This window comes from Bombus huntii, chromosome 4 (assembly GCF_024542735.1).
Source record: "Bombus huntii isolate Logan2020A chromosome 4, iyBomHunt1.1, whole genome shotgun sequence".
Classification (NCBI taxonomy): domain Eukaryota; kingdom Metazoa; phylum Arthropoda; class Insecta; order Hymenoptera; family Apidae; genus Bombus; species Bombus huntii.
The window spans coordinates 6,108,723-6,136,468 of record NC_066241.1 but is presented as its reverse complement, the minus strand read 5'-3'; the positions used below and the strand labels follow the sequence as shown (position 1 = coordinate 6,136,468).

The 27,746-nt window shown below is 38.8% G+C and overlaps 1 protein-coding gene across 6 annotated transcripts in view; it reads left to right on the top strand.

Moving 5' to 3' along the window:
• Positions 1 to 27,746, top strand: part of LOC126864517 (RNA binding protein fox-1 homolog 2-like) — a 350,319-nt gene that overhangs the window by 81,948 nt on the left and 240,625 nt on the right. For all 6 annotated transcript variants that reach the window (XR_007689213.1, XM_050615950.1, XM_050615952.1 and 3 more), the window contains one exon: positions 3,074 to 3,118. Coding sequence is in view for 4 of the 6 variants with exons in the window: in XM_050615950.1 (XP_050471907.1) it covers positions 3,074 to 3,118 (45 nt within the window). In the remaining 2 variants the exon portion in view is untranslated. The remainder of the gene's footprint in view (positions 1 to 3,073; positions 3,119 to 27,746) is intronic.

The following is a 27,746-nucleotide window of genomic DNA, read 5'->3' as shown; positions in this document are numbered from 1 at the left end:
TGTTCGATCAGTGATTAAAGCTGGATAACATTCTACGATAACGATTAAATGGATATATTAAAAATGAATCGTTTATCGATACTTCAATTTATCGAACCATACGCTAGAAAAGGAACAAATTTTGGATCTTCAACCAGCACGAAGAACAGAATCATCGACATTCCGATTTTTCAAATGAAAAACCAATAAGAGAATGTAATACAATTAAATTGTCAATCGTCCGAATGAATGGCCCAATCAATCAACGTTTCAATTTCATTATCAATTAAATAATCTGATTTTAGTTAAATCCCAGATATTTCTAGTTTTAAATCCAGGTACTACGAACGCTAAAAATAAATCATCCATTAATCAAATTTTTATCTCTTAAATCAAATACCAAAAAGGAGAATATTCTATAACTAAATTCCAGATTTACGCATGTTGAATCTCTAGCGAACATTGAAAACGGATCGTCGTCTCGTTCCAATTTCTCGTACGAAAGATCGAAACGCGACAGCAGAAAGTACAGAAACGAAGGGGAAGGGAAAGGGTGGAAGCAGTTCGGAGAAAAGATCACGATGGAGAAAACAGATTGTTGGACGTCGGTTTAAGCCGGTTTCCATGACAGAGAACGCACATTAGCGATAGTCCGGGCGTTAATGCTACGCCAGGTGGAAACGGGAAGTGGAACTCGATGTATCGCTCGAGGGGGAAAACGGTCCGCGAGCTTTAAAACTAAACGCAGTTAAATCGAGTATGTTATGCACCGGAACAACGTCGCGTGCGGCCCAGGTATTAACGCGACGGTGTAATGTATTCGAGGTTCCGGGCGTTCCTCGGCTTCTCCGTCGTTCTTTCACGAAGCTCGTGCTACCCCCTTTAATCGCCAAACAATCGAGCTTCGAGACTGTCGTGCTTCATAGAACCTGCGATCAAGGTCTTTCAAATCAGCCAATTTTGATTTAAACAAATCACTTTGCTTTCGATGTGAAGCTTCACTGTTCTTCTTACATTGGTATTTTTTTGTTGAGAATTTTGGATCTTAATAGCCGAAATAATGGTATAGGAATACTAAATTTACAATTAGAATTCATATTAGAATAGTTATATATTTATCTGATAAGCGATTTCAAAGATATTCATCGATACACACTCGCACGCGTCTCAGCACTTTCTTCCATATCCGACTGTTAACCGACTGAACAATTTACATTCATTTGTTTTTGAGACGCCGCGCACACACATACTTCCACACACTGATATTCACATACAAGTATCACTACTACGAATCTAACCTAGTCTAGCACATAAAATTATACATATCTTAATATTTTTACGACGAAGCGAAGCTCGAGAGTTTCGTTATTAAAAATTTTGGCTATCGCCTCTCTATTTATTCTAAAGAATACTACGACGATTAGATCGTTTATGCATTTAGATTGAAATATGCGAAAATACGCAAAATATACGAAATAATGAATAATTTCTTAGGATATTTATTCGCTTGGTCAATATCACCTAATGACAAAATCCGCAATCATTTAGTTGCCAACCCAATAGATAGTAAGAAAAATGTCTGTGTTACGCCATGCGGCTTGCCATAGATCATATTCTTAACTGTCGGTCGCGGCACTATAATGTCGCAGACGGATCGTCGCGGCTGCCCGGCAAACAAACATTGTAGTGGCAAGCGCATGGTTCATTAAGCAGGGCTACCTCCAGAAACGTCGATTCGTGGCCGTTATTTTATCTGGCGTAAAAGAATGTGGCGTGATCCGAACGTAGTGGGGGTCGCCTTTCAGAAAAAACGGAAAAACTCGAAAGGCGTGCAGAACGTTTCGAGAAGCCGAACAGTCAACACATATCTTATATCGCGCATTACGTAGTTACATTTCTTTTTGTTGTTCCATTTATATCTTTCTAGTTAATAAGTTGTTGCAATAAACATTAATTTATTTGTGTTAATTCTGTGAAATTTCATTGAACTACCCTTATTATCATAATCGAAATAAGGGAATCGATCAGTTCGTGGCGTCGATTGTTTAATCGTAACGGGAACTTACAACTCTCGTTGACGTGATATCTCGCGATCGCGTCTCTCCGCGAATGATCGAAACAGTCTGAGTTTGACTTTTTCGGTCTTGTTGGTAATTAACGATAGAATCAGGCATTTCGATGAGTTGTACATGCTTGGCTGTTGTAGTTACTAAGGATATATGCGGTAGGGCTGCACTTATTGCAAGGAAATCGTTTATGTATGGTGTCTGATCATGAATTCCGGTCGGCTGAATCTACTTACCGCAACGTGAACTCGTGTACGAATGAAGTCTGGTGACATGACTTGGTCTTAGCTGAATCCGTTTAATCTGAACGTGAACTTGTATACGAGAGAAAATTATAAGTGACCGAGAGAATCTTATTATGTGAAATGTTTGATGAAACACTTTTAACGAGTTCACATAAATCGAATTTTACCGTAGATAATTTTAGTAAAAGTGATGTTTAGTTTTATTCAGATAACAGGTAGTGTACCCGCGCAGGATTTTAATAAAATTGTTATTTACTTTTACCCAAATAGAATCACGATTATACGTGTAAATGCTCACTTGTCCTCGTTGTATCGCTATAATTACAATCGTTCACGCACAGTATATTTAACTGCACATTAGAGGCATTTATAATCGTAATTATAATGTTAATTTTATGTTCAACAGTGGTGCGACGAGATGAATTTTAAATAACGTTAATAGAAACAGTTAATCGTTGTTTGTAGAACTTGAAAATTACTTGTTTGACAATCTCGTTCTAATCGCAAACATTTCTATTCTCTCTTTCGTCCCAACAAAACGAACCTTGTCTAACGAGAGGTCTCTTATCCTCTAACTTTCCAGCGAACTTCGACTTGATTAAATTCACCCCTATACCCCGACCTTTCCTTGGGACTTTCCCACGAATTTCCAAGCTATGGATTCCTAGGAAAATTGCATCCGCGGGTGTCTAAGCGTGACTGAATCATTACTCAGCTCGGTGATTAAAACCAGAAGGCGAAATTTCGTGTAACATAATTCCGGATCCTCTTGCGTTGTTTCAGATTTCTGCCAGCCTCGTCCTGTCCGGCTTTCCTTCCTGCAGTCAGGTGAGTGGCGTTAATATTGTTCATAGAAACGCGGTATCGTTGCTCTTAGAGTATTGTCTTCTCTTTGGTACAAAATTTTCAGACCAATGAATAATCAGTAGTGAACGAAATTGTGTTATGTATTCGATGACTAAACTGCGCATGTTAATTCGTACTCGTAGCTTTTTATAAAGCTAGTTAAAGAAGTGGAATTTAAGCAGAAATTGATTTCAATTATTGAATATTATACACTGTAGAAACTTTCTATGCTTTCGTATATTTTATCTATCCTACGTATTTTCGCAGTTTTAAATTTCTCACAAAAGCACGAACGTACGCGATAGACTGCTTATTAATAAATTATGCTCAGTGACAAAATTCCGCCCTTTGTCAAACATCAAGTACAGCAAATAAAGTAAAAGATCTGACGAAGCGGTGAATAGATAGGAAATTTCTATGAAAATATGTGCCAGCGTCTGAACAATACAATATTTTATAACGCGAATTTTATTCGGAGATATCGTAGCGGGATAATTAAAATTTAGAGTTGTGTTTATTATTCTTGGAAATTAATATGCAATTAACGATAAAAAGTAACTACGGCATTGAGAGCAAAGTTTTCGCGCTACGAAAACGTTATACGGGACGAAAACAAACACAGCATTAAGAAGCCGTATTTGCGTAGAACTGCGTGTGCATAAAGAACGCAGCCACCGAAGGCAGTTCGCTGAGTAAATAATATTCCGAGTTTATGCAGATTCCGGCATGAACTGCTGCCACTCGCGCAGAAATTCCTGTTCGTGTTTGACGGCTGTCTAATTACTTCCAACTTCCTGTCCAATAAGCATCATCCAATAAATTCTTCCCTTAAAAATTTCAAAAAGTCTCAGTTCCAATAAAATGATATTGAATAATATTTTTAACGATAGAAAATTTCTATTCTTGTTATAATATATATAATAAATTATTCGTGAAATTATCGCAGAAAGAGATGATCGTTCAAGTATTATTTTGAGAAACGAAAGGTATAGTTGTTCAAACAAGAAGCAACAGGAAATAGTGGTCACTGTATCGAAGAGTAATCGTACATGCGATCAAACATTTTAAAGAAGATTTCAGAAAAGAAATTTACGGTCGTTTCTATATGACATTCAAAACCAATCCACCTACTAGTGGAGAAACAGCGTCAAAGAGAACGACGCGGGACAGATGTGGTTTGGAGGGAAAATGCATGCGCCTGTAACGCGTTTCATCGAAAATGTATACGACGCGCGCTCTATGTTATAGAAATGAAAAAGAAAGACAGAACGAAAAAGAACGAGCGAGATGATTGCGTCTGAAATTGGTAGGAAGGGCGACGAACGTTGAGTCGAGTCGGGGACAGTTGGAGAAATACCCTCCGTGGGGAAAGCAATTTTTAACGACGCGTCTTCTGTCTCCTTTCGTTTCTCGAAACGCGAATCTTGCCGCAATAACTCTATACGTGACGTAAAGACGACATAAAAAAATAGATGGTGCGGGGTGATTTCTTGCTCGTAAAGGAATCGAAGGGCGAGCTTCGTGATTGGAATAGTCCGTGAAGACTGTAGCGTTACGAGTTTTAGCACTTTTCAAACTGAAACGTTCCTTACCTTTCAAGAAAATTTCTTTCTTTTGTGTATTGTTAATAATAGAAATTTTTATTTTGAGAAAATATAATATTGTGAGAATAATTGAACCTCGATACAGATTAGGTTAAAGATAGATTCGGAATAGATTTGGCTCTTTGGATCAAGTTTGTATTAGATTTGAATGGAGTTTGAGCTAAGTGGTTTAGATTTCGCTCGAGTTTCAGTTGTTTGAATTAGACATAAATTAAATTTTGATTATTCCCGTACAGTAAACCACATCTTAATGGTTAAAAAAACATATGCTAAATTTCATACCCTAAATTTCCAAATTGTTCATTTCGCCATTTCTCAAAGAGAATTCTGAAACACACTTCCTCAAATTTCTCTGAATCGCATTCCCGGGAAAGAAAGGAAACCCGAAGAAATTCAGTGCCCCTAGAACGAGCCACGATTCGTCTACCAACAACGAATCACTTTTCCCTGCTATTTTTCTCGAAGCTGCACGAGCTACTCCCGCAGAGATTTCTTTCCAGGCGATCGGACGCCGTGATCCGGTCGCTGGATCAACGCTCCCCCGCCAGCGTGAAATAACACAGGAAATAATGGCGGTCGGAGGTACAACGACCGCGTGTCGCAATAAGAGGGAACGTGACAGGCGTTATCGAGGGAACGCTGTCAGGGAAGAAATCACGGACGAAGAGGTGTACCGGGTCTTTCTCGTCGAAGAACGCAGGTTAAAGAAAGGAATGGGGAGGAGAAAGAAAAGGGGTAGTTGCGAGCTAGGGGTGGTTACGGTGGCTGGCGACGGATGAAGAATGCATCGAGCAGAACTGAGCGGTCGACCACGTAACGTCGCTCTTCTCGTTCCACGGACGGCATGAGCTTGGAATGATAAAGAGTAAAAGGGAAAAAGTGGGGGATTAAGGGAGAATAGTTGGGATCAGAGGGCGTGTTTCTATGTGGTGATGGTAGAAGAGACTAGAGGGTAAGATGGGTCGGGTCGAGATGATAGTGGAGAAAGTAGGTAAGAAGAGGGAATTTTTCCCATCAAAATTGAAAATATTTGGTTGCAGGAAACGCGGTGAAAAGATTGATTCATAAATTCTGGCAGAAATTCCTTGATATTTCCTACGGTTAGTTCTGTTCCTATATTTTTATGCATTTCAATGATCACGCTATGTATTTGTTCGTATATCGTTCGATTTCTTCAGTACGAGATTAGTCGACGATGATAAATGAACGATGCTGGTATCAGTAGCGCTAACGTAAAGGGAAAAGTCGAATTGAAACAGATGTAATAAATAGAAGCGAAAACAATCGCTAGAAGCAGGCGTGAGAAAGGTTCGATAAAAATGCAATATGAACACGTATCGAACGGCACGAAAGAACGATGAAAAGAGACTTGGAAAATGGGTTCGAAAAATAATAGGAACCAGTCAATGAAATTGAAACCAACGGAATAACGAACAAGTTATTCCACCTCTGGTTAGAAACAGTAAAAAAGAGCATATAAAAAGTCTGAAGAAATATGATAAAAACGTATGAGAGAAAAAAATAACAGGAAGAACGGTGAGCACAAGTAAAAACGAGCAACATCAGTAGAGATAAGGTAGAAAGAAGCGACGAGCAATGAAAGAAACCGAAAGAGACGTAGGTGAATGGGAGGACAGCTTTGGTAGTAGGAAAGGTGTAGGGGTGTGTGTGCAAGCAGGCAAAAGCAAGGAGAGTCTACATCACCTTGCATTCCACTTGACGGCACTTCTGCGTCGTCGCCTGCTACTTCTTTCTACTTCCGGTGGCGCGCGCCGTTTCCCTCAGCTTCGCATCCTCTTCTCGTTCCGCTGTCGCGACGACGAATCCCGCCGGGACGTACGCAGAAGAGAAGTTTCGAGTCTCGAATCGACTAACGTCGACTCGGCTTAACCAGCCTGACACGCATCGACGATCGCGAAAAGATAACTCCGCAACGAGGTCTCTCGTTCTAACGCCTCCAATGAATCGACGATTCCAACTCCGATGCGCCTTTCCTCGTTCGAAACGCGATGCGCGATCCAATGGTCTCTCCATACTGATCGCTAAAAGCTCTGACTTGGAGATTTTCCCTGAGCTTTACGTGTGTAAGTAACGATGGTAAGTGCTACCAGTCCTTTTAAAAGGAAACGATCACGGAGGGCTTCGGATCTGTGGTAGATTGGAACGAGTTGGATTTACTTGTATATTAAGCCTCATTAAGCTGTGACTAGAAACCCAATTGGGAAAGATTACAACGAATACACGACATTTAAGATCAAAGATTACGACGTTCCAAAAGAGAAATCTTATTTCCATAAATTTATTTAGCATCACAAAGAGATAGTATAACAATCGAAACTTGCAAGGAAACTGGAAAAGAATGTTTGTAGTTGTTACGATACGTGGAATTGATCAGCATGGCTCTTGAGAGACTCATTTAGGTCTCTTAAGCTATCACTCGGTGCTTCAACCATCGCAATGGACGATTCAACCGACGTAACACGATCTTCCACTATAAAAATCGTCATTCTTCTGTCGTATCAAACCATTAATCAGGAAATCTTGCTCTATGGTACTAACGTAACCAACCGTTCACGCGATGTTCGCTGCTTCAGCATCGTCGTAAACGAGCGATAGGCATCACACGGCGAGAGGATACATCGTCGAGGTTTGGTCACAAGGTTGACGATTCCCGGGTGTGCAGTAAAAGCGCGCAACTGGCACGAAAACAAACGGTCGCAGCGGCGTTTATGGGGCTTTCGCATCGATCCGTTCTCAATGCATGAAATTAAGACGTTCCTGGGCGCTATCAACGAGCTCCGGTTTATCGTCGCGGGTCCCCAGTCGTGACCGGGAAATCTGCAATGCGGACACCCGCCGCAGACTCCGCGCGGATCGCATCCGAGCGACCAGCGCAAAAATTACGAGTCGCTCGGGGAACGACGAAACTTCCTTCGGACCCGGAAACCAACTTAGCAACCGGCGTCTATTTCTGCTGGTTGAAATGTAAATTTCCAAGTGAATGGTTTGGTTGGCCGGTTTGGGACGAGCTCGGGCAGATCACTGGTTTTGTGGCTATCTCTTGGTTCTTTAATTCATCCCCTTTCCGATGTATTTTTTATCCTAATCGAGTTTGGAAAAGACAATTAATCGTTTGGCTTTCGGAGAATTAAGCACCGATTGTGCGCTGCAATAATAAAATCGAATAATTCTCAGAAAATTGAATCGATCAATTGGGTTCCTGATTAACTTGTTTGTATCTTTATATATGTGTGTGCGTTTTTGATAAGAGATCTAATCGTTAAATTGCAGTAAAAGATGATTCCAATTGTAAATGATTCGTTGAACACATCGAAATTGAGAATAAACTGATTGGTGACAAGGTTAAGGAGAATTTATTGTTATACGGATCGAAGAAATTTAATTGGTTTGTTTATTTAGTTATCAATAGACAGGCTGATTCGATGTACATTAATTCCTTGATTGTGGAAAAACGTGGTTTTACTGTCGGACGATTTGTAAAGCATGTTGGAATTCAGGATTAAAATAACAGTTAGGAAAATACGAAGATTTGTTAATGAGTTGATTTAATTGCACGAAGAAAATGTGATACGTGATATTTAGATGGAGCGAAAGATAACGCAAGATTTAACATTGGATAGAAAAAACTGCGAGAGTTGTGGCAAATATTTATATGTAAGACGTGCGAGCATTAGAATTAAAAAAGAGGTAGGCTTACAAGATCGAGATAAGAGAATCATAAAGGTCAGGGTGAAAGATCTCTATGCTTGGAAACTGTAGGTGGAAAAGTTGTGGTGTTGAAAAGTCAAGGTGAAAAAGCTTCGTCGTCGAGAAAGCTCAAGATCATGCGCGCACGACTTTGAGATTAAAGAACTTTGATCTTGGTAACTTTACCCAATTAGTCTCAAGCTTTTGGAAGTTCTACACGTAAAATAAATATTTCGCTTTTTTGAATTTACGAACGAGAAATTCCAACATTCGTATACTAAAATTGGAAACTGTTTTTTTATTCGAAATCTCAGGGTTAAAAAACTCTATTCTTGAAATAAGAGTAAATCAGTGACCTTAAAAGCTAAAGAGAGCTTTCACTTTAAAGAGCAAAGCACAGGGGAACTGTAACTTTTAACAGCCTTGGGTATGAAAACTTTAAATCGAAAAAATATTACCTGGAAGCTCGATAACACAGACATCCACGCGTTATAAGAAGTTAGAAAAGAATAAGGGGAATATGGCCGACTGTAGTCAGACATTCTCCGATCGGTCAATTCTACTATTTTTCTGCGGATTTTCCTGAGTTTCAATTTGGAGTAAAATGTTACAATATCGCAATACTGCAATCTTTTTAATCAAAATATTTCGTTTACATATTTTTCACAGATATTTCTTCAGTGAAATAAAAAACACGGATACAATTTCTATGTCGTGTAAAAAAACTTTTATTTCAAATATACATGGAGTTTGACAAATGCTGCAATATTTTTAATCGAACTATTCTTTACTACTACAGATCTATAAAAATAGAAATTTTATTCTAAATATCTGTTAGTATTTACAAATATTTTTCCATAACTTCATTGTTATTTTCACAAACAATCGTGCAACGTTGTGTGCGTACACGCGTAATGTTCGCAGAAACTTTACGACGCGTTCTCATTGTACGATCCTGCCGCGAACAGTATTGTGTCAGCCGCATCCCTGTTCTCGTGGTAAACAGTTTGCATAATAATTTGGTGTGCGAGTTGGGCGCAGCCGAAAGGAACGAACGACACCGTTACAAGCGTCTCGAAAGATGGCGTCAACGTAAGGGAAACTTTACGAGCGAACTCGTTCACGAGTTTTTCATCTTGTGGCTGGATAGATAGCAGAAATTTCGACTCGCTTTACGGGATCGTCCAAAATCTTCTTCCCCTGTTCCCTCCTCGAGACTTTCTGCGAAATTTCGTAGGAAAATAATTGAACCTCATGGGCTTGTGGAAATTGGATTTTGTAAATTGGTCTTTTTTATCGTGCAAGCAGTAAACTCGTTGGAGCAATGATTTGTCAGTGTAAATTTCAATGTGGAAATTGGAAATTCTCTAGCGCTATCAACAAATTATACGCTACAGACAAATTCATATTACCATTTTTTGATATTTTGAATATACAGGGTGGTTGGTAACTGGTGATACAAGCGGAAAGGGGGTGATTCTACGCGAAAAAAGAAGTCGAAAATATAGAATAAAAATTTTTCGTTTGAGGCTTTGTTTTCGAGAAAGCCGACTTTGAATTTTCGCTCGGTACGCGTGCACTTTATCACGTCTCGTTATAACGGATCTCACTGTAGATCGTTGTCTCGATTATTTTTTTAATTTTTAAAATTTTTAAATTTTTATTCTATATCTTCGACTTCTTTTTCGCGTAGAATCACCCCCTTTCCGCTTGTACCACCAGTTACCAACCACCCTGTATGTAATTTTGCAGAACGACAACTTGTCGATAGGAATTCTATTTAAGATTATCTTTGACGTATTCGAAATGTTATCTTTGGAACGGGATCTCTGAAATCTGAGAATTGTTTAAAATCATCTTTACGATGCTTGACAATTCTCCAAGATTGTCTCTGAGGTACTTGAAAATTACCCAAAGTTATCGAACTTTTTAAATTCATCAAAATCCTCTGATGGTATTATTCATCAAAAATCATTCGCAATAACCAAATTCAAACGAATGAACGAACTCGTCACTCTGCAGTAGCGTTCAGATCCATCGCAAAGAAAGAAATTTGTCTATAATATCAGATTACCAAAGTAACTGGTTCGAAAGTAAAGCCCGATACTCTTTTCATTTGGACTTTCCCGTTTGGTCGCGCATTAGCGTAATAAGATTCGGCGACGAGCTGTCGCCGCATTCTTCCGCATGAAATTCCTTCTATCGCGATGGAATCGTGGACCGCGCGAAAGCCTCGTAACGATCCACCCTACTTCGTCGGCAACTCTTCAACTTTTAAAAGTCGATAACAAGTTCGGTGCAACTACGAGAGTGCCTCGAATAGATCGTCCCTTTCTTCCACCCTCGTTCGTCCAACGAGTTTCAAAGTTAATCGTCTTTTTTTCGGATGCAGCGAGTCTCGGTTTTGCTGCATGTTTTCGACCAAGGTAATCTTAAACGAATACTAGACTCGGACGATTAAGAAATTATTTGTTACATCGAAAATATTAAAGGCATAGAAAATGCAAGCTTTGAAGGGATATATAGTGTACGATTTTCTAAGCGCGATAGATCGAAAATGGAAAATGACTTAAGTATGAGATGTCATTAATTTAGAGTATTTTAAATATAGAAAATTGCGAAAATGTTGGTATTGTAGCCGTGGGATATTCAAAATATAAAATATTCCGAACACAATGTATTTGAAGCATAAAATATTTAGAGTGGAAATTCTAAACATAAAATACTTCGAAGGTAGAATGGATCAAATATATAAAATTCCAAGCATAGATTTTTCTAATAATAAAGTATCGTAGGTAAAGAATATTTGACGTATAGTACATTTCAAGCATACAATCTTCGAAGCATAAAATGTTCTAAAATAGCGTACACTAAGCGCAGAAAATCCTAAACATAGAATATTCTAACAGTAGCGTATTGTGCGTATATAGTTATCCAAGACATTGAATATTTCAAGCACAGAGTACCCCAAACGTAGAATATTCCAACAGTGGGATAATGTTATCGGAGTAGATTATTTAAAGTGTCAAATATCCAAAATATGGAATATCTAAGTGTAGAATATCTTAATAAAAGAGTGTAGTAAAATTAGTAAAATTCCAGGTTTAGGATGTTCAAAGCATATCAAGCATATAATAAAAATTAGGGAATCTAAAGCGTAGATAATCTTAGATTATAGATAATCCAAACATTTTAGCAAATTATACCAAAGTCATATATGAGCATAGAATATTCCAGACATAGAATATTCCAGATTGGAATATCCCAAGTCCGGAATATCCTAAATACAAAATATTTGAAGCGTGTGTTCCCTAAACACAAACTTCGGTCTGAAATTCAATTTACATAATATCAATTCAACCGCCATCAACTATACCAAACGCTCTAACTACCTTACTAAATCCGTCGTAACAACGTTAAGCGATCATCGTACTCATTTCTCATTCATCGTGCATTCTGGCTAAGAAAGATATCCTTACGATCTTGGTTCTCTTTCGAATTCTCAGAACACACGAGCGAAACATCATTATAGTGAAAAATACTTCGAGGACAGCCAGTGAGATCGCGAGCTGAATATACAATCATCGACGTTGCAAGGCTATCCGCATTCGCCTACGTCCATTGGAATGAAAATCGAAACGTACGAGCATTACACGAAACTTATTAATTTTGTGAAACGTCGTCGACCAATTTCAAATAGTTTCCGCAATTTTGCTGGCTTCTAAGCTAATTATGCGTAACGGATACGAATTAATTAACGCGATACGCCAAGTGCTTTGTCTCATTTCCGATATGGCTTTGCCCCGTAATCAAACATAAATCAAACGTCATTTGATCAATATAATATTATATAATAGGATATTCATGTTCCGTAGCATTTCGAGAAAATTTGGTTCTTCCGTCTTCTTTATGCTGTTCTTTCTTTAAAGATGATACAATAAAACGTTGTTACATTACGTATACTTTTAAGAAGCTTATTCTCATTTTTCTTTTCTCTTTTATTTAATTTCATTCTATATTTCACTCTGTCCTTCTTCTTTTTTGTATTCAAGTAACATACTGTTTAAAAGAATTTATTTACTCCCTTCTTGTTATACCTGTCCTTTTTTTAGAAACTTTCTATTATTTTCTCTGTTCGTATTTTACTCGTTTGCCTGGAAACAAAACATAAATCGCTAATCGTTTCAACGATATTAAAAAATAACAAAATATTACAACTACACTGGTGGTCTAGAAAAATTGACATATCGTCACCCTCTTACACCATCTTCTTTTAAGAAACGTTCTTATGATTCTTGTAAGAAATTTCTACCAAACTCTTCTTTCTCCACCGTCAATTTCATTTATCCCCATAAAATTTCCCCGATTTTCCCCCATTCGCATCGCGCGGATTTTTCTCTGCCTTCCCAATTTTTTACCAAATCTCGGTAAAATCCTTTCCTCCTAAAAGATCTACCTTTTCATTAAATTTCCATGAAAACGTCCATGAAACGCGGCTACCCAAACGCTCGCTATCAACCATCGACACGATCGCGCATAATTTTCCGTACGTCTCGCTGACAATTACGCGATATCGTATTAATGAGTGGCGTGCGTGTGTCGCGGGTAATCTGGAGCGTGTGCGCGCTTGTTTACGCGGGCAGAACGAGCTACGCAAACTGCAGTTATAATTTCTCGCGCATAGACACGGCACGGACTAAATCGCCGGTCATCGTTAGTCGCTAGTCCCGTTCTCTTATTATTAACCCGGTAATAGAAATTCAAACGAATCCCATCATCGTTTACCGATAAATACGGTGGCTCGCGAAAATATTGGTCACATACCACGGGAAATTTTACTATTGTTGCGTTATATAAACTATTTCTAAATGTTGCTGTAATGAAACGCGATTGCCATCAACTGTTGGTCAAATGTAATGTAGAGATTGCAAACATTTGCTTAGTACAAAATTAGTATACATACGCAGCATGGATGACCGTCTTACACATACATATAATAATTGCTAAATATAGATCCATTGAATATTGGGCTTAATTAATACGTTTAAATAACTTTGCGATCTCTGAAGAATATTTCTGGTACTAGAAGCGGCTTGTAATTTCTCTGTATATTTTCAGATTTATTTCAAATTGTTTGTGAACTGCTTATAAAATTTCAGAATCCTTTATACCACGCACGTAATATATTGATAAAATATTTCCGTGAGTGTCCAGATACTTTGGCGAGCCACTGTATTTCGCCATTTCGCACGAGCGAGTAAATACTGCGACGAGTGCAAACTCGGTCTGGATGGACCATCGCTAGTTTCCTGTTTCTTCTCGCGCCTTGAGAGTCCACCATCGCGACAGGAAGAAGAAACGCCCAGGCTTCCAGGTAATGGAAGTGCAGCACACGAAGTAAACGAAAGGTTTACTTATTCTGGGAAGATGCTCTTCGCTGGGCTTCCCGGTTGAGCATGTTGAGACGTTGTAATATCGAGGTACACGGTCCAAGAGAGGGAAAAGCGATGGCGTGTGTAGTATGGGAATAGAGCGAAGCTCTCTTTCAAATATTTGCATCTTCTTGTTTATTTTAAAGCAGAGAATCTGTGATCTATAGAGCGTTTCCCTCCCCTATTGACGAAATGGAGCACGGTTGAAATTTACCGATTCAGAGGCAGGAATTTGTTTCGCTGATTTTTATTTCAGACGTTGCTAAAAGTAGGAGAATCCGTGACCTAGGAAGGATCTTCTTTTTATTCATCTTTCGATTAAGGTACGAAAATTTGCGAACAGCTGTTGCGTCGCAAGTAATCGATGCATAATTGAAAATTTGTCAATACGGTAACACACCGTCGTTAATTCCGTTCCATTAATTTTTATATGTAATTCATTTCGTCGATCGTGTCAGCTCAATGGATGACAGAAGAAGGTAAACAGAGATACGATAGTTCTTTAAAATTCAACAACGACTCATCGACAGAGACGTCTAAAAATCCTTGTCCTCATTTTTGTCCAATCGTCAACCTTCGCGATTCCTGATTGAAATTAATTTAAATGAAACTCTCACAATAAAACGACTATAGAGAATCTTCGCGTATTTCTCCAACATTTCTCAGAATATGGAAACAAAGAATAAGAAGATATTTCCGTGGTAAGAAGTATAAAGAAGCAAACTGCGGAGTATTCCCTATACACAAAATCCCTGAAGTGATCAGCATGATCAGCATAATCAACGATTTCCCAAATAAAAACAGTAATCGTAAAACTTTAAGAACTGCATCATTCGTTGGGAATTTCCGGTGGAAACAGCGGATTGGATCGGCCGTTCTAGACAATGGGTTTATCGACGATATTAAGAGAAAACTGCGGTAGGAAATTCGACCAGGTACCGGAAATTGTCCCGGTGCAATTATCCGGGAATATTAGTTAAAACGAAGCTTCCCTCGTCGTTATCGCTTCCTTTCGACCACCGATAATCATTTATCTACTATTTTATTTCCAACTAGATATTAAAGTGTCACGATATCTCCGTATCGTGTTTTATGTAACTTTTATCGCTCAACCATCCTTCGATCATTAATATCGTGATCTCGTACGATCGAGTAAACATTTAAATATTAATATTCGTTGCGCGTGCTCGGTAAACAGAGACGTTCCCCAAGACGTGTACGATCCTCTTTGATAGGCGTCGTACACGCGTACATATGTGTTAGAAGCGAATTTAAATTCGATTTTGACAGTAAGCATTAAGTTTCTTGTGTCAGTGTACCTATTTGCAATAAATTATTTTGAAGTTCACGATAGGATAAAAAATATTTCCTACTTCTTGAATGTTTAAATACCCAGTTTATGTAATTAGAAAATTTCGAATTTCGTCACAATGTTAAATATACGATGAAAGAACGTTTCACTACTGTGTACGTGTTGAAATACTTGTATATGATCGTACATGCATACACGCATGAGTGTATATGCAAGTAAGGCTTGGAAGCGAGCTCATAGTCGATTTCGTCACTATCGACCATGGTATTAAGTTTCCTATCGATGCACCATCTCCAGGCAATGTGAGTGTAAATATGCATATCGTCGCTGCAAATAGCGCGGCTGGGTCCATTAACATGGCACTGGCTACCAAGTTTCTTTTTATAAAACGGTTTGCCCTGCTCAATAAAATACAGCGATAGTTTCTACGACATGGGAGATACGTTCCACGTTAAACAAATTCCGCGTTATACGGGACCCACAGCGTAAAACTGATATAAATTCTTTTTTTCAGTAACGCAACTAATTCTGCATAGAAGTAACTGTCGCACGATACGTAAAGTCGCCGTTATCGTACAAAGACTAACGCGAAAATCGTAAATATAATCTTCGAAATAATGGAAAAACGCACGCGTTTGTATGTTTGCAGGTTTCTACGGTATTTTGCTTGTTCTCGGAGAAATAACGTAAGTCACGTTACGTTGAAGTAAATTTTAGTAGAGAAGCGAACATTCTGACCCTCTGAAAGTTCTGACGTACGAGAAATGACGTGTGTCACGGAGGAAAAGGGGGTAATGAAGGGCAATAAGGATAGTATAGGGGTGACAGGTGAAGTGTTTGAGGAAGGAGCTTGCACAAGATCGAGATAGCTAGCAGAGAGAGGAGAACCAGTTCCATTTTTCATTGGTGAATTTGTTTGTACAGCGGCTGCTGTCCATATTTGTTCTTCTGCCGCTGCTGCGGAACTGCACTTTGCATTTGTTTCCCTGTTTCACTCGAATGTAGACGCGCTCTTAGAAATGAAACCGCGTGTTTCTCTTTGCCACGATACAAAACGACGCCAGAATTGAATTAGTCGACTGGTTCAACGTCCTTTGGCCTGATGGACTTTAAGAAGTGAAATATTTTACCCTCGCTGCTTGTCTTCCGCGATTTTCGCGCGAAATAACTGAAAGGGATTGCTTCCTAAGGGCAACTTTGTTCGTTCCGACGCAATGCGAAGGATTTAGACACAGTTAATAAAATCAAAAGCAAAGTTTGATAGATCAACCCTAAAATAAGCTCTGTTATATGTGCAAATATCTTCAAACTATTCTCATCGAATTACTTTCTCAATTTAAATATAGAAATATCGCGCTTTTACTCGTTTTCTGTTTTCAGTCCAAGTGTCTCATTTCGCCGTATCCTCTTTGTAAAATTCTTCCACTAATCGCTGTTCAAAAATCGCTTTCAACCCGAAAACGTCCCTTATTACATGTTCAAATATTTCCAAACTATTCTCGTCAAATTCCACTGAAGCCGGTTTAAATGTACAAAATTGTTCATTTTCAGCTTTATATCTTCATTGAACAGAACTAACTTTTCATTCTAAACTCCTCTATCAAATTGCTCCACTAATTATCCTCGAAAAATCCATCCTCGAAACGTTCCTTATTACATGTTCAAACATTTGCCAACGATCCTCGTCAAAACTATTGCGAAACGAAGCCATTAATATATGTATAAGCGTGATAAAGCGGACCCTTCGGTAAGAAGCTTTGCATGCGGCTGCATAAATAATCATCGTGACGATCCAACATTGAAAAGCGAAGAGGGATGGAATACACGCAGTTCACAGAGACTCGGTGGTTTCGAATGGCGAATGGGAATAAGCTATGGTCGCAGTCTCCTTTGATCCTGGCCTATTATATGCGTGAGCTTTCTGGACCACGTGTGTCCTTTGCAATCGCGCGACCGTTAAGCCACAGAAAGCAATTTCGGCTGATAAGTTCTTCAATTAAGCGAAACACAACGCGCGCCTGTCGAATCGGCTTTTCGATGCGCTTCCAAGCAAATATATATCAACACGCGTTCGTCGAAAGATCGCGTGATGCGCGTGAGACTTCCTTTGACACGATGAAAACGAGAAAATCGATCGAGTGATTGATATTTCGATACATGCGACCGGTAATAATCGATGCATCGAGAGACGTTGGGAATTGACAGTGCGTCGATGACTGATATTACGTTCAACGAATATTCTTTTTAGAGATTTCAAGTCTTTTAGAATTAGATTATCGTAGGTAGTTTAATTTCGAATAGCTATTTTCTATATTAATTTTAAAGCTTTCAAATGGAATTTGTTTGCTTGAAAGCTTCTCCTCGGTATTGATTTTTCCAGGGTTCAAAGATTCGGATTTAGAACACCCTGCTTGCGATAGTAAATTCTGTTCCTTTTCACGAATCGTATAACGTCAGATCTTTTTCTTTTTTTTTTTTTTTTTGTTAAATATATGGAATCCTTTTACTGATCATCGGAGTAGATAAGGCTCTTATTCGAATCACGAGACGACTCGATAAGCCCGCATCTCCATCACGGCTCCTCGATAGTTCCGATTCGAATTGCATCCTGCCAGAGGAGACGCAGTCTGGGAAGCTTTGACTAAGGCAGAAGGTGATTGAATTAGCGAACAGCAGCAAACCGTGTGTTCAGCAGGAACGCAGGCCTGCCATTAACTTAATCAAACATTCCACTACAAGGTACCTGGTAACGGGGGCGATAAATCAGATATTCTTCCTCGGGTTCACCGTTGCTTCTAAATCTATAATGTGTTATTATCTGTCTTTATCACGCAATCGTGTAAATCATACTCCTAACTCATATTCACGACTAGACTGGCATGAGAATGTTTATGCACATTCGTATTTCTGCATATTTCTACATACATTGATACCTAAAGAAGTGAAATCTGTAGTTTCACGTTCTACAAATTGTAATATTTCTAATCTATGAAATGCGATAATTTACAAATAATACTCCCCTTCTTAACAATACGAGAATAATAATCCAATCTTGAACAAATTCGTCTCTAAACAGTATCTACACCGAAGAACCATTGTACGAGTCATTTAGAAGTCAGCGACTCCATAAATTGAAATTAAGAGAAAAATACCAATACCAATTAGAAATATTATTTCTCAATATTTACCTTGAAATTCGCAATTTCTTATACCGTCTTCTTCCAAACAGCTAAATTTATGAAAACGAGTTATTTATTTTTCCAGCCATTCAATATTAGCTACGAACTGAAGCAATGAAATTAAAAACTTCACAAAGGGTACAGTTCGTTGGTTTGTCTTTCGAGAGGTCCATATATATCGATCGTGATTATGTTCCAAATATTCTACTGCTGTATATGTCTCTATGTGTTGATACAGTCTGCTTTGTTAATAAATTTCTCATAGTAATTACGCTAGGTGAATTTCGCTGTATCTCTTTGAGCAAGCCTATCGAGATAAGCCTATATCTCATTCTGGACATTCGAAATGGATCGATCGTATCGAACAGATTCGGAACGGGAACAGCCGGCAATTCGCAGGGAACGGACGCGATACGGAGGCGGAGTCTCTCGGCATAATTGCTTGGCAATATCGCAGCAACATCTACGTCTTTGATTGCATTACCGGTTCGGTGTAACGCTATTAGCGAGCCGTTGCTTTAGTTACGCTAATTCGATCGCGTTTTCAGTTGAGTCACGCGGGAGGAAGCACGCGGAACCGATTTGCGTCGGCTCACAGTGTCGTCTGACAATTTCCGGTGAACGCCCGTTAAGCTAAGTCGAGCCCCGATTAATGTGCTACACCGACGCGTAAAACTGCTGCTAATTAGAGAATCGGTCGAGCTAAGAAATTTCCCCGAAATCGAACGATATCGACACAGGATTGTGGCTTTAATTATTATCCTACTTTAACATGATATAAACGTTAGATTTGGAAAAAAAAAAATGAAAAGTGAAGATGAATATTTGCATTGAAGGGATATCGAATTATTATTCCAACGTATTGAATATTGAATATTTGTGTTCTGGGATTAATGTAGAAATATTTCTAGCAAAACGAAAGTTGCATTATTTAGAATAAAACTAAAATCGATTCACTATCTCTCTTGTGTTTCTCTATTATACCGTTCACTGTTTTCCTTGTTAATGTATTTACATGCCAGCACACATTCGCTCATTACCCTCGTGGAATTCAAATTTAATCACCTATAATATAATCGATGCTTGGTAATTATAAACGAATGAACTTCTATTGGTTAATTATATCTATCCGGAATATCGTATTAACTAATTATATCTGTTTCTACGTTATCTCTGTGTAATGCCTCTAAAAGTTATTACAAAATCCTATTAAAAAGATTAATATCAAATTTGAAGAATTAATTTTCAACTTCAACGAAGAAATAAGGAGCTTAGGAATTTACTTATAAATTATTTGTACATCTTAAAACAACGCTCGCGAGCCCGTACGATCATTCGATCTTCTCGCGGAGCTTACGTCAATCGTGAATCACAATGGCCATCTCCATCTGCGCAACTGCCAATTTACAGCCAATTCCACCGATCAATGTTTGCAACCATTAGCCGCGAAAACGATTGCACAAGCGAATACCAGAGTCCATCTTCTTGTGATCTTTCTCCGTGGAAATATTCCTCTTACTTCTGCTTTCTTTCCTTATTCTGCTTTCAGCGATCGATTTTCGCGAAACTTGCCTGCGTTTAGCCTAGGCTCGCTTATTTCCGCAGAAAACTCGTAGCGTGCCTTTAAGGGAAGTTACGCGTCAGGTGAAAAGAAACTAGGAAGGTTATTTCTCGAGCGTGTACACACGATTCGTCGCATCGATGCAAGCCAAGGCGGGCGTCTCGAATCGAACTAGCAAACGAGTTCCTTGAAATTTTCATGCCTCGTGCCCCGGGACCGCGTTATTCTTGCATCTCGGGGCGGCCATGACGACGCTGCACGTCTTGGAAATAATTTCCTCCGAGAATTGCCCCAGCTACGAATTGTTCTTCCACCCTGCTGCACGAAAGGCGGAATCGTGACTTGTTTACTGCCGCTCATTTTCCTTTTCGGGGGTTGAAATATTTTCTTTGAGAAATAAGCGGCGCAATGATACGTGAAAGCGTCGAAGAATTCGTAAGATGATAAACATTTTACAGAAGACGATCGCGCGTAACTCGAGACACGCGCGACTCGAACATCTTCGAGGCGAAGGAAAGATACCGCGATTATCCACTTCAATTTCTTTAAATTTTACAAAGTTACAACGGTTGGTAAGATTTAAGTGGAAAAGGAAACTAACTACAAAACGAAACCTGAAATCAGAAAGATGAATAAAAATTGTAAAACAAATCGTTTGAAAAAAAAAAATCAGCTTTTCTTGCAAAACCAAAATTACGTTATTGTAAATTTATAAGTATAAAATGTTCGACAAAGATCGTGAAGGAATCTCGCGTCGGTTTGGCTGTTTCGTGCAGCAAAAGGCGATCATGGACGGTTAATGGAAGATCGTTATATTTCGGTGAAGCGTAGCGAAGAGGGTAGCCTTCGAGGCAACTTGCTCCCTTCCGGTGGCTGTCTGGCTCGCTAACGCGATTGCTGAAGCATTTTCCGGGTAACTGTTGGAAAACAGGACAAGGGCCATTATATCGTGTGCTCGCTTCTATCCGTCGCTCCCCTGTCAACTTTCTTCCTTCCTTTTTCTCGACCCTTGGTTGCGCGAGGATTCATGGTGTCACGTTCCCTCTGCCCATGACAGTTGCTTATGCCGACGCAACATGTGCGCACGGCAAATTTCCCCCTCTTATAGGTGTTTCTAACAACTTTTAATTGCTCCCGACGTAGATTCGGTTAATATAATTTAGAAGGCGAAACTTTGCTTCCGCTGAATAACAAAAATGAGACACGCACGAGAGACGTAACGCACTAAGCTGTGTTGCGCGGAACTCGAAATAGAAAGGGAAATAAAACAAGCTGCCCTTGGAAAAAGTAAAAGGAACGTTAAAAAGGCAAAGTCGGAACGTTGACGAAGGAAAAAGAATTTTCGATAACATCTGAAAAAGGTGAGTCTCTAAAAGCCTAAATGAAAAAAAGCTTTTAGAGGAGACAAAGAAGAAAAAAAAAGTGAGTTTAAAATTAAACGTTCACCCATGCATGGCGTCGTATGATTTCACGTCGTCCATCGGACGATGAGAAATTTCCTCTAAATATAGAAACGCTCGCGACGGAAAGCCGCCAGTTATTATTGTTAAAAGGAGAGACATGCACAGGTTGCTGTAATTTCTGGTACATTTGTCATCACCCCACCGTACAACTCTCGGCTTCGTTTACTTCCATCGACGAGAATAACCACGATCCGCTCGATCGGCTGACTTTTATATAAAGGGAAAGACGTATAGATTAACGGTCGTGTAGATTAATCAATTCCCACGAGAAAATCAATCGCGATCTAAGCTAGGAACTTTTGAAAAATTTCACTTATTCGTTCGATTAAGAGCTAGGAATTTTAAATGAACTTTCGATTGTTTCGAACGGTACATCAAGAAGATTCTATTTACATCGCTCGTATCTATCGAAGATACGAAGTTAAAAGAATTCTGTTAATATAGTTATATCTGGAACGAGAACAAGGAGAGGAAGTTTGTAGAGGGCTGCAGGGCTCGGATTCGCTTTTGTACGAGCGTAAGCGAGAGAAGAGAAACTGCAGAAGAAACGGCCACTAATGGGAGAAAACGTTCCTTTGATAAAAAGTACGGCTTCTCCCTCTCGATATTTATCGTTCGGGTTGCACCGATCCTCTGCAAGCTTCTTTCGTAAACATCACGAACATTGTTCTCCTTTCCGTGCTTATCGTCCCTCCCACGATCTTGCCCTATTAACCTTCATTAGTATTCTTAGTTTAAGTACGAGCAGTCCCTGGCGCGTCAATATTTTGATACTAGAAGTGAAGTACACCCAACGTCGCAAATGTACACTTAAAAAGAGATGAAGCATCGTTGACATGGAAACACAAAATCGATAAAGTGAAGTCAATGAAATTCAATGTTTTTTTCAAGCATTGTTCGATATTAAGCGAAAAGCATTGAAAACTTTTTCATTGGTCTAATTTTATCAGTACTCGCAGCCAAAGAAGAAGTATCGATCCTCTAGGAACTGTTCAAAATCATTTTCCGTTCACTGAACGTGCGTTTACTGTCTGTGAAATAGGATTATCAAATAATAGGGAGATATCAGGATATCATCGAACAACGTTCAAAAATACGATAGAGATCTTGTGCACGGTGTTTTATATTCCACGTGTATAATAAAATTATTTTAATATCGAAAAATCATAAATACAATATAACGTATCAATCATAAGAGTACCTTTAGTTTCAAGTCTTCTGCTCAAACTTTCTTCGTCGACTCTCGCAAAAACATTTCCTCGGACATCCTTTTCCAAATCTCTTCCAACTTCTACCATCTAAACATTCCTTAGAAACTCCTCCCTGTTGTACATTACGAAAGTATCCAAGCTCGTGGAAAGATACGCAACGACCGCACAAGTACAAGATAGCGCTCAGTGCTACGTAGATTTGATAAAACACAGAGAGTTCTCTTTGAAGCACCAGCTGTGATAATTTAACTTGACAAGTCGGCAATTTTGCCGAAAGATGATAAATTGTGTCGTACGTTACACAAATTCATTTTTTACCAAAATCTTATTCTTTTTTATTATCTCTTTTCTTGCACAAGGCATTAAAAAAGTGAGCAATTCTAGACATCGAGGCGTAAAAAAAGTTTATCTACAAAAATATCATTTGGAGTTTTATTTTTCCAATTGTAATATCGGAAAATAAGGATAGAAATTTTTTTTTTCGATTACTTACAATTTATTAATATTAAATTGAATATACAAATATAAATTGGACAGAGAACTATATTTAACGGAAACTAAATGCAATACTCGTATCTATATCAAATAACTTTACAGTTATTTGATCACTCTCGTCACAACGAATCTAACACACACACTCTCTCTCTCTAACAACTCTATCAATTCTCACGATTCTACTCTTCAACGACTCGAAAACTCTAACGACTCTACTCTTCGACGACTCAATTAGCTCTGACTCTCGCAACACACTCGCTTTTCGACTCGCATACTCTGACCTCTCGGTCATCGCTCCTTGAACCCGAAACCGTCCTTCTGCTCTAGCGTTCTTTATTGTTTTTCTCATATCTCTGTAAGAACTAGGTGACTTTAGTCACATAGGCGCTCTTAAATGTAAACGAACCACAGAAGGACGACGTACACGGTTTTTTCTATTTTCAACCGATCTCTAATTCAAATTTATTCTACGATATTACACAATTATGAACGATGTAATTTCGCATTAGTCACGTTAATTTCTTAAGCACATTGGTCAGTTTCGTATACAAACATCTTACCTTCAAAATTCTTAAATATACTCAACAAATCAATTTTCCTCAACAAATCGATTTTCTTAAACTACCAATACTTCGTCTTCGCGAAATCCCCATTCTTTCCCAAAAACTAATACAAATCGATCACTCGCCCGTTCTTCTAACTCAACGCCAAATCCTCACTAATTACAAATAAAAAGTATCAGCGAGTAATATAATCGTCTACCAAAAATTCTGTTGTGACATAACAATATGGTAGTTCGTCCACTGCCAAGGATAGATTTTTCTCGACGTGGTTCGTCATTACCGGACACCTCTCTCGACGCTTGCAAATGTGTCTCTTCCGAACCGCTCTTCCGCGTCCAATTAGTCGATGCGACAATGCAGCCTGTGGTTGCTCGCAAGTTTGCACGAGCTGGCGATATTAACGGATGACGACGCGGTCATTAGAGATTCAGGGATTCGCGAACCTGATAATTGGCGACGCGTCCATGCATTCGACGTTCTGGAACGGATCTTCGACGACGTTCGAAGTCCTGCAACGCATTTTTGTCCTTGTCCTCTTTATTCGTCAATCTCTGGAATTTATTTTGAACGAGCTTGAATTTTCGATGATCTGAAAGGTTGATCTCTTGGGAATATTTCATTTAATTTCCATTTAATTCGCTGTACGGATTCTTTGGAATCGTTCAGTTCGTGTAAAGGATATTAGCCAATTTTTAAATTAAAGTTTTAACTTCAAATACGCCTTTTACTGAGCAATTTATTAATTACATCACCTAATCGTTTACATATCGAGAACCTACTCCATCTTACCTCTCTCCCTTTTCTCAATTCTCAAACACAAACAAGAAAAGACACTACTTCCCTAACCCAAATTCCTAACAGAGCGCTCCGTAAATTCCCAAACGAGAAAGCAAAGCCACTAACGAGCAATTAGAATCAGTTAACAACCGCCAATCACGATAGGTAACCAGTCGAAGAAAGCAAATAGTATAACCAGAACAATTTCAAGAATTCGAAACGTCCATAGCACAACAAGAACAATGGTGGTAAAATGGATAAAATCGTGATATCAATGGTCGCGACGATACGGATGCTGTATCGATCAACCGAGACGCATTAATCGTGATTTGGCGAAGAAGGCTGGCTAGTCTAGAAATTCCATCGAACCAGAAGATTTATGGGCAACGAAAATTGAAGGAAGCGGCCGCGTGTTGGTGACGCAGCCGCGTAATTTTTCAGCCGTTTACCAACCGGCCATAAATGAGACGGAGCAGATGCTTTATGACAGGTTGAACCGCGATCTGCGCGTGGCGTGTTCGCGATTTAACGCGCCCTCTGATGGGAATTGATAGCTATGGTGTTCTGTGTACGCTTTACTGGCATGTGTTTAATGGATAAACAGGTTGATTGGTTTAATTTCAAAGCGTCGCGTTCACCGCTGCGGAATTGATGTTTTGTTATGTGCGAACTATTGTCCTTCCTCGGCAAATGATTGATCCACTCGTCTTGGGACGATCTTTATTTGCTTCTTTTTTAAATCGTTAATGGGAGAAATGGACAATTGGGAATCGAAACTCGTTACGATCCCCCAAGTTTGTTTAATGGTTGTCCGAGTTTCTAAATGAACGTCGCGAAGGGATGGAAGTAGGAAATCGAAGAGGAATATTCTTGATAACTGTCAATTTACTTGTTCGATTCGACCGAATCGATGGAAGGTGGAACTTTCTCCTTAGATTAAAGCTGGAGTAATTAAAATTATCAATTTGTAATTTTTCATAAAAATATTGCGAGTCTGCAACGGAGTATTTTAGGGACGTGGATGATTTTTTGTAAAGATCTTCTCCTTGCATTTTCATTTCTTCGATCAAAATTTTATACTTCCGCTGTTCGTAGTTGTGTCGTTAAAGTTGCACGATCTACAATCTGGCATATTAAAATTATCAATTAAAATTTCACAAAATTCTCAGAGCATCGTGGCATATAGAAAATATTTAAAATATCCAAATATACGTAAAGATATCACAGAGACTACGTATTATAGGGACCAAGTATGTTACTGACATTTTCTCCATTCTTTCCAATGCTTCAAACAATCCCCTACAAATTTCCAAATAACTGAAGAAGCTCATCATCGGAACAAAGACACGAATAGAACAGAAAAGACAACCAGATAAGAGACGTTCTAAGGAAGAAGTTCGATTTTCTTTGGAAGTACCTGGTCGAAAAAGCGCGTCTACTCGGTCGACTGGCGCAAAAGGTCGACGACGAATCCTTAGCCCAAGCATAGAGAGAAAATGAAAGACTGTATGCTTCGAACGTGAACTTCTGAGTCTTTCGAGTCGGAAAGATATCCTCGAGCGCGCCTTGGCAATTGTCATCCAGAAAATAATGTGTATTTTCTTTCTCAGTGCTCGGCTCGATTCAACGGTTTTCAGACGCTTGCCAAATAACTCGACCAACTTTCAGAAACGCTGACTGTCACTAGTTGATTAAAAAAAAAAAAAAAGAAGGAAAGAAAGAATAAGAGAGAAAGGAGAAAAAAATAAGAAGTCGTTGGGGTAGATGTTGTAGGTTGTTGAGAAAAATGGGTTGCAAGTATTATGAAGCTTGAAAAACACCAAGATGAATTCTTTTATATTTTTTTTTTTAAATTACAATGCTTGCCACTGTGAAGCTCCAAGGAAACTTTTTAATTGGACCGTGCGCGCTCTGGAATTCGTTTACTTGATTGTAATCTTGTAATTAGAAACGATGCAATGTCTTAAAACTCTTTGTTATGTTTTCAGATTCGTTTAAGTTAGAAATTGGTAACTTTTTGGATGTTCGATTAAATTAGAATGCTTTCGATTAATTGTCATTTCGAAATAAAACCGATGGAATATCGTGGAACTATTTTTCTTTTTCTTTTAAGAAAATTACAAAATATTATCTTTCATAGGTACTTGATGTGATTAAGTTCTGCGAATCCTCGAGTTTAGAGCTACTAATCCATCACGTGAGTTCCTGGTACAAAGTACTTTATTATTACCTCGAGGGGTGCAACCCTTATATCCACTCAGACTAATTGTAAGATCGCTAAATTAATTCGGCGACGATCAACAAAACCACGTATTTAGGAATTTATGTATTTTCCTTCCTCCGAGCTTCCTTTTCTCTTCGTTAATTTTCCATCGTTCCGATGTCACTCACGATCGATAGCAGTCGAGGTAGCCTCACGTTCCGCAAATATTGTTCGTAAGTCTCATCGCAGACAGAGTGTTTCCCTCCCCGAGGAAAATAAATCCGATCGTGTTTCTCTACTCGATATATTTCTCTACTATCCTAAAAAAACTATCCTAACTACATACGCTATGCTTTAAGTAAAAAGATTAGACGAGAAAAAAGCTCGTCTCGTTATTTTCGAAAATAATGAAGCGACTGCGCTTCTAGATTTCCCATAAATGCATAAAAATTTCCAATCTACTAGTAAAAGAAAAAAGAAAAGCAAACGAGAAACCGTCCAGCGGAAACTTTCAAGAAGTATTAAGAAAGTTTCGCGGCAATTACCTGTCTGGAAAAATTTTATCAACGAAGATTCTCATGGTAACCCAGTTTCCTTGTGTATCGTAAACGAATAATCGTTCCAGAAGTACACTGACGATGCTTTCGAAAATTGCCAACGATTACTGGGTACTAGTATAGGTGTATCGTATTAAGACTTTGCGAATTTTCTTTAAATATAACGAAAGAAATTTCTTCCGCTGGAGCCTTTCCATGTTTTAACTACCGCAAACACTTGGAAAGTTTTCGAAAGGGAAGAAGATGAAATTTAACACGACCTCTGACCGATTCCTATAGAAAAAGTTTGCTTCGACAAAAAATTTTCATTATTCCGGTGACTTCAAAGGGATGAATATAGAAAAAGAAGAAAAGGGACGATGAGTTTAATAAACTAGCGACGAGACATCGATGCTGGGATGGATTGAAAATTCAGTTCGTTTATTACACGGCATTTTCAAGGAGCAACACGGAAAGAGCGACAGAATTTGCACGACGAAGGAAAGTTCAAATCAAATCCTGTTTAATTCTGTTTTTCGATTGCGACAATCTTCTGTCTCTGCTGA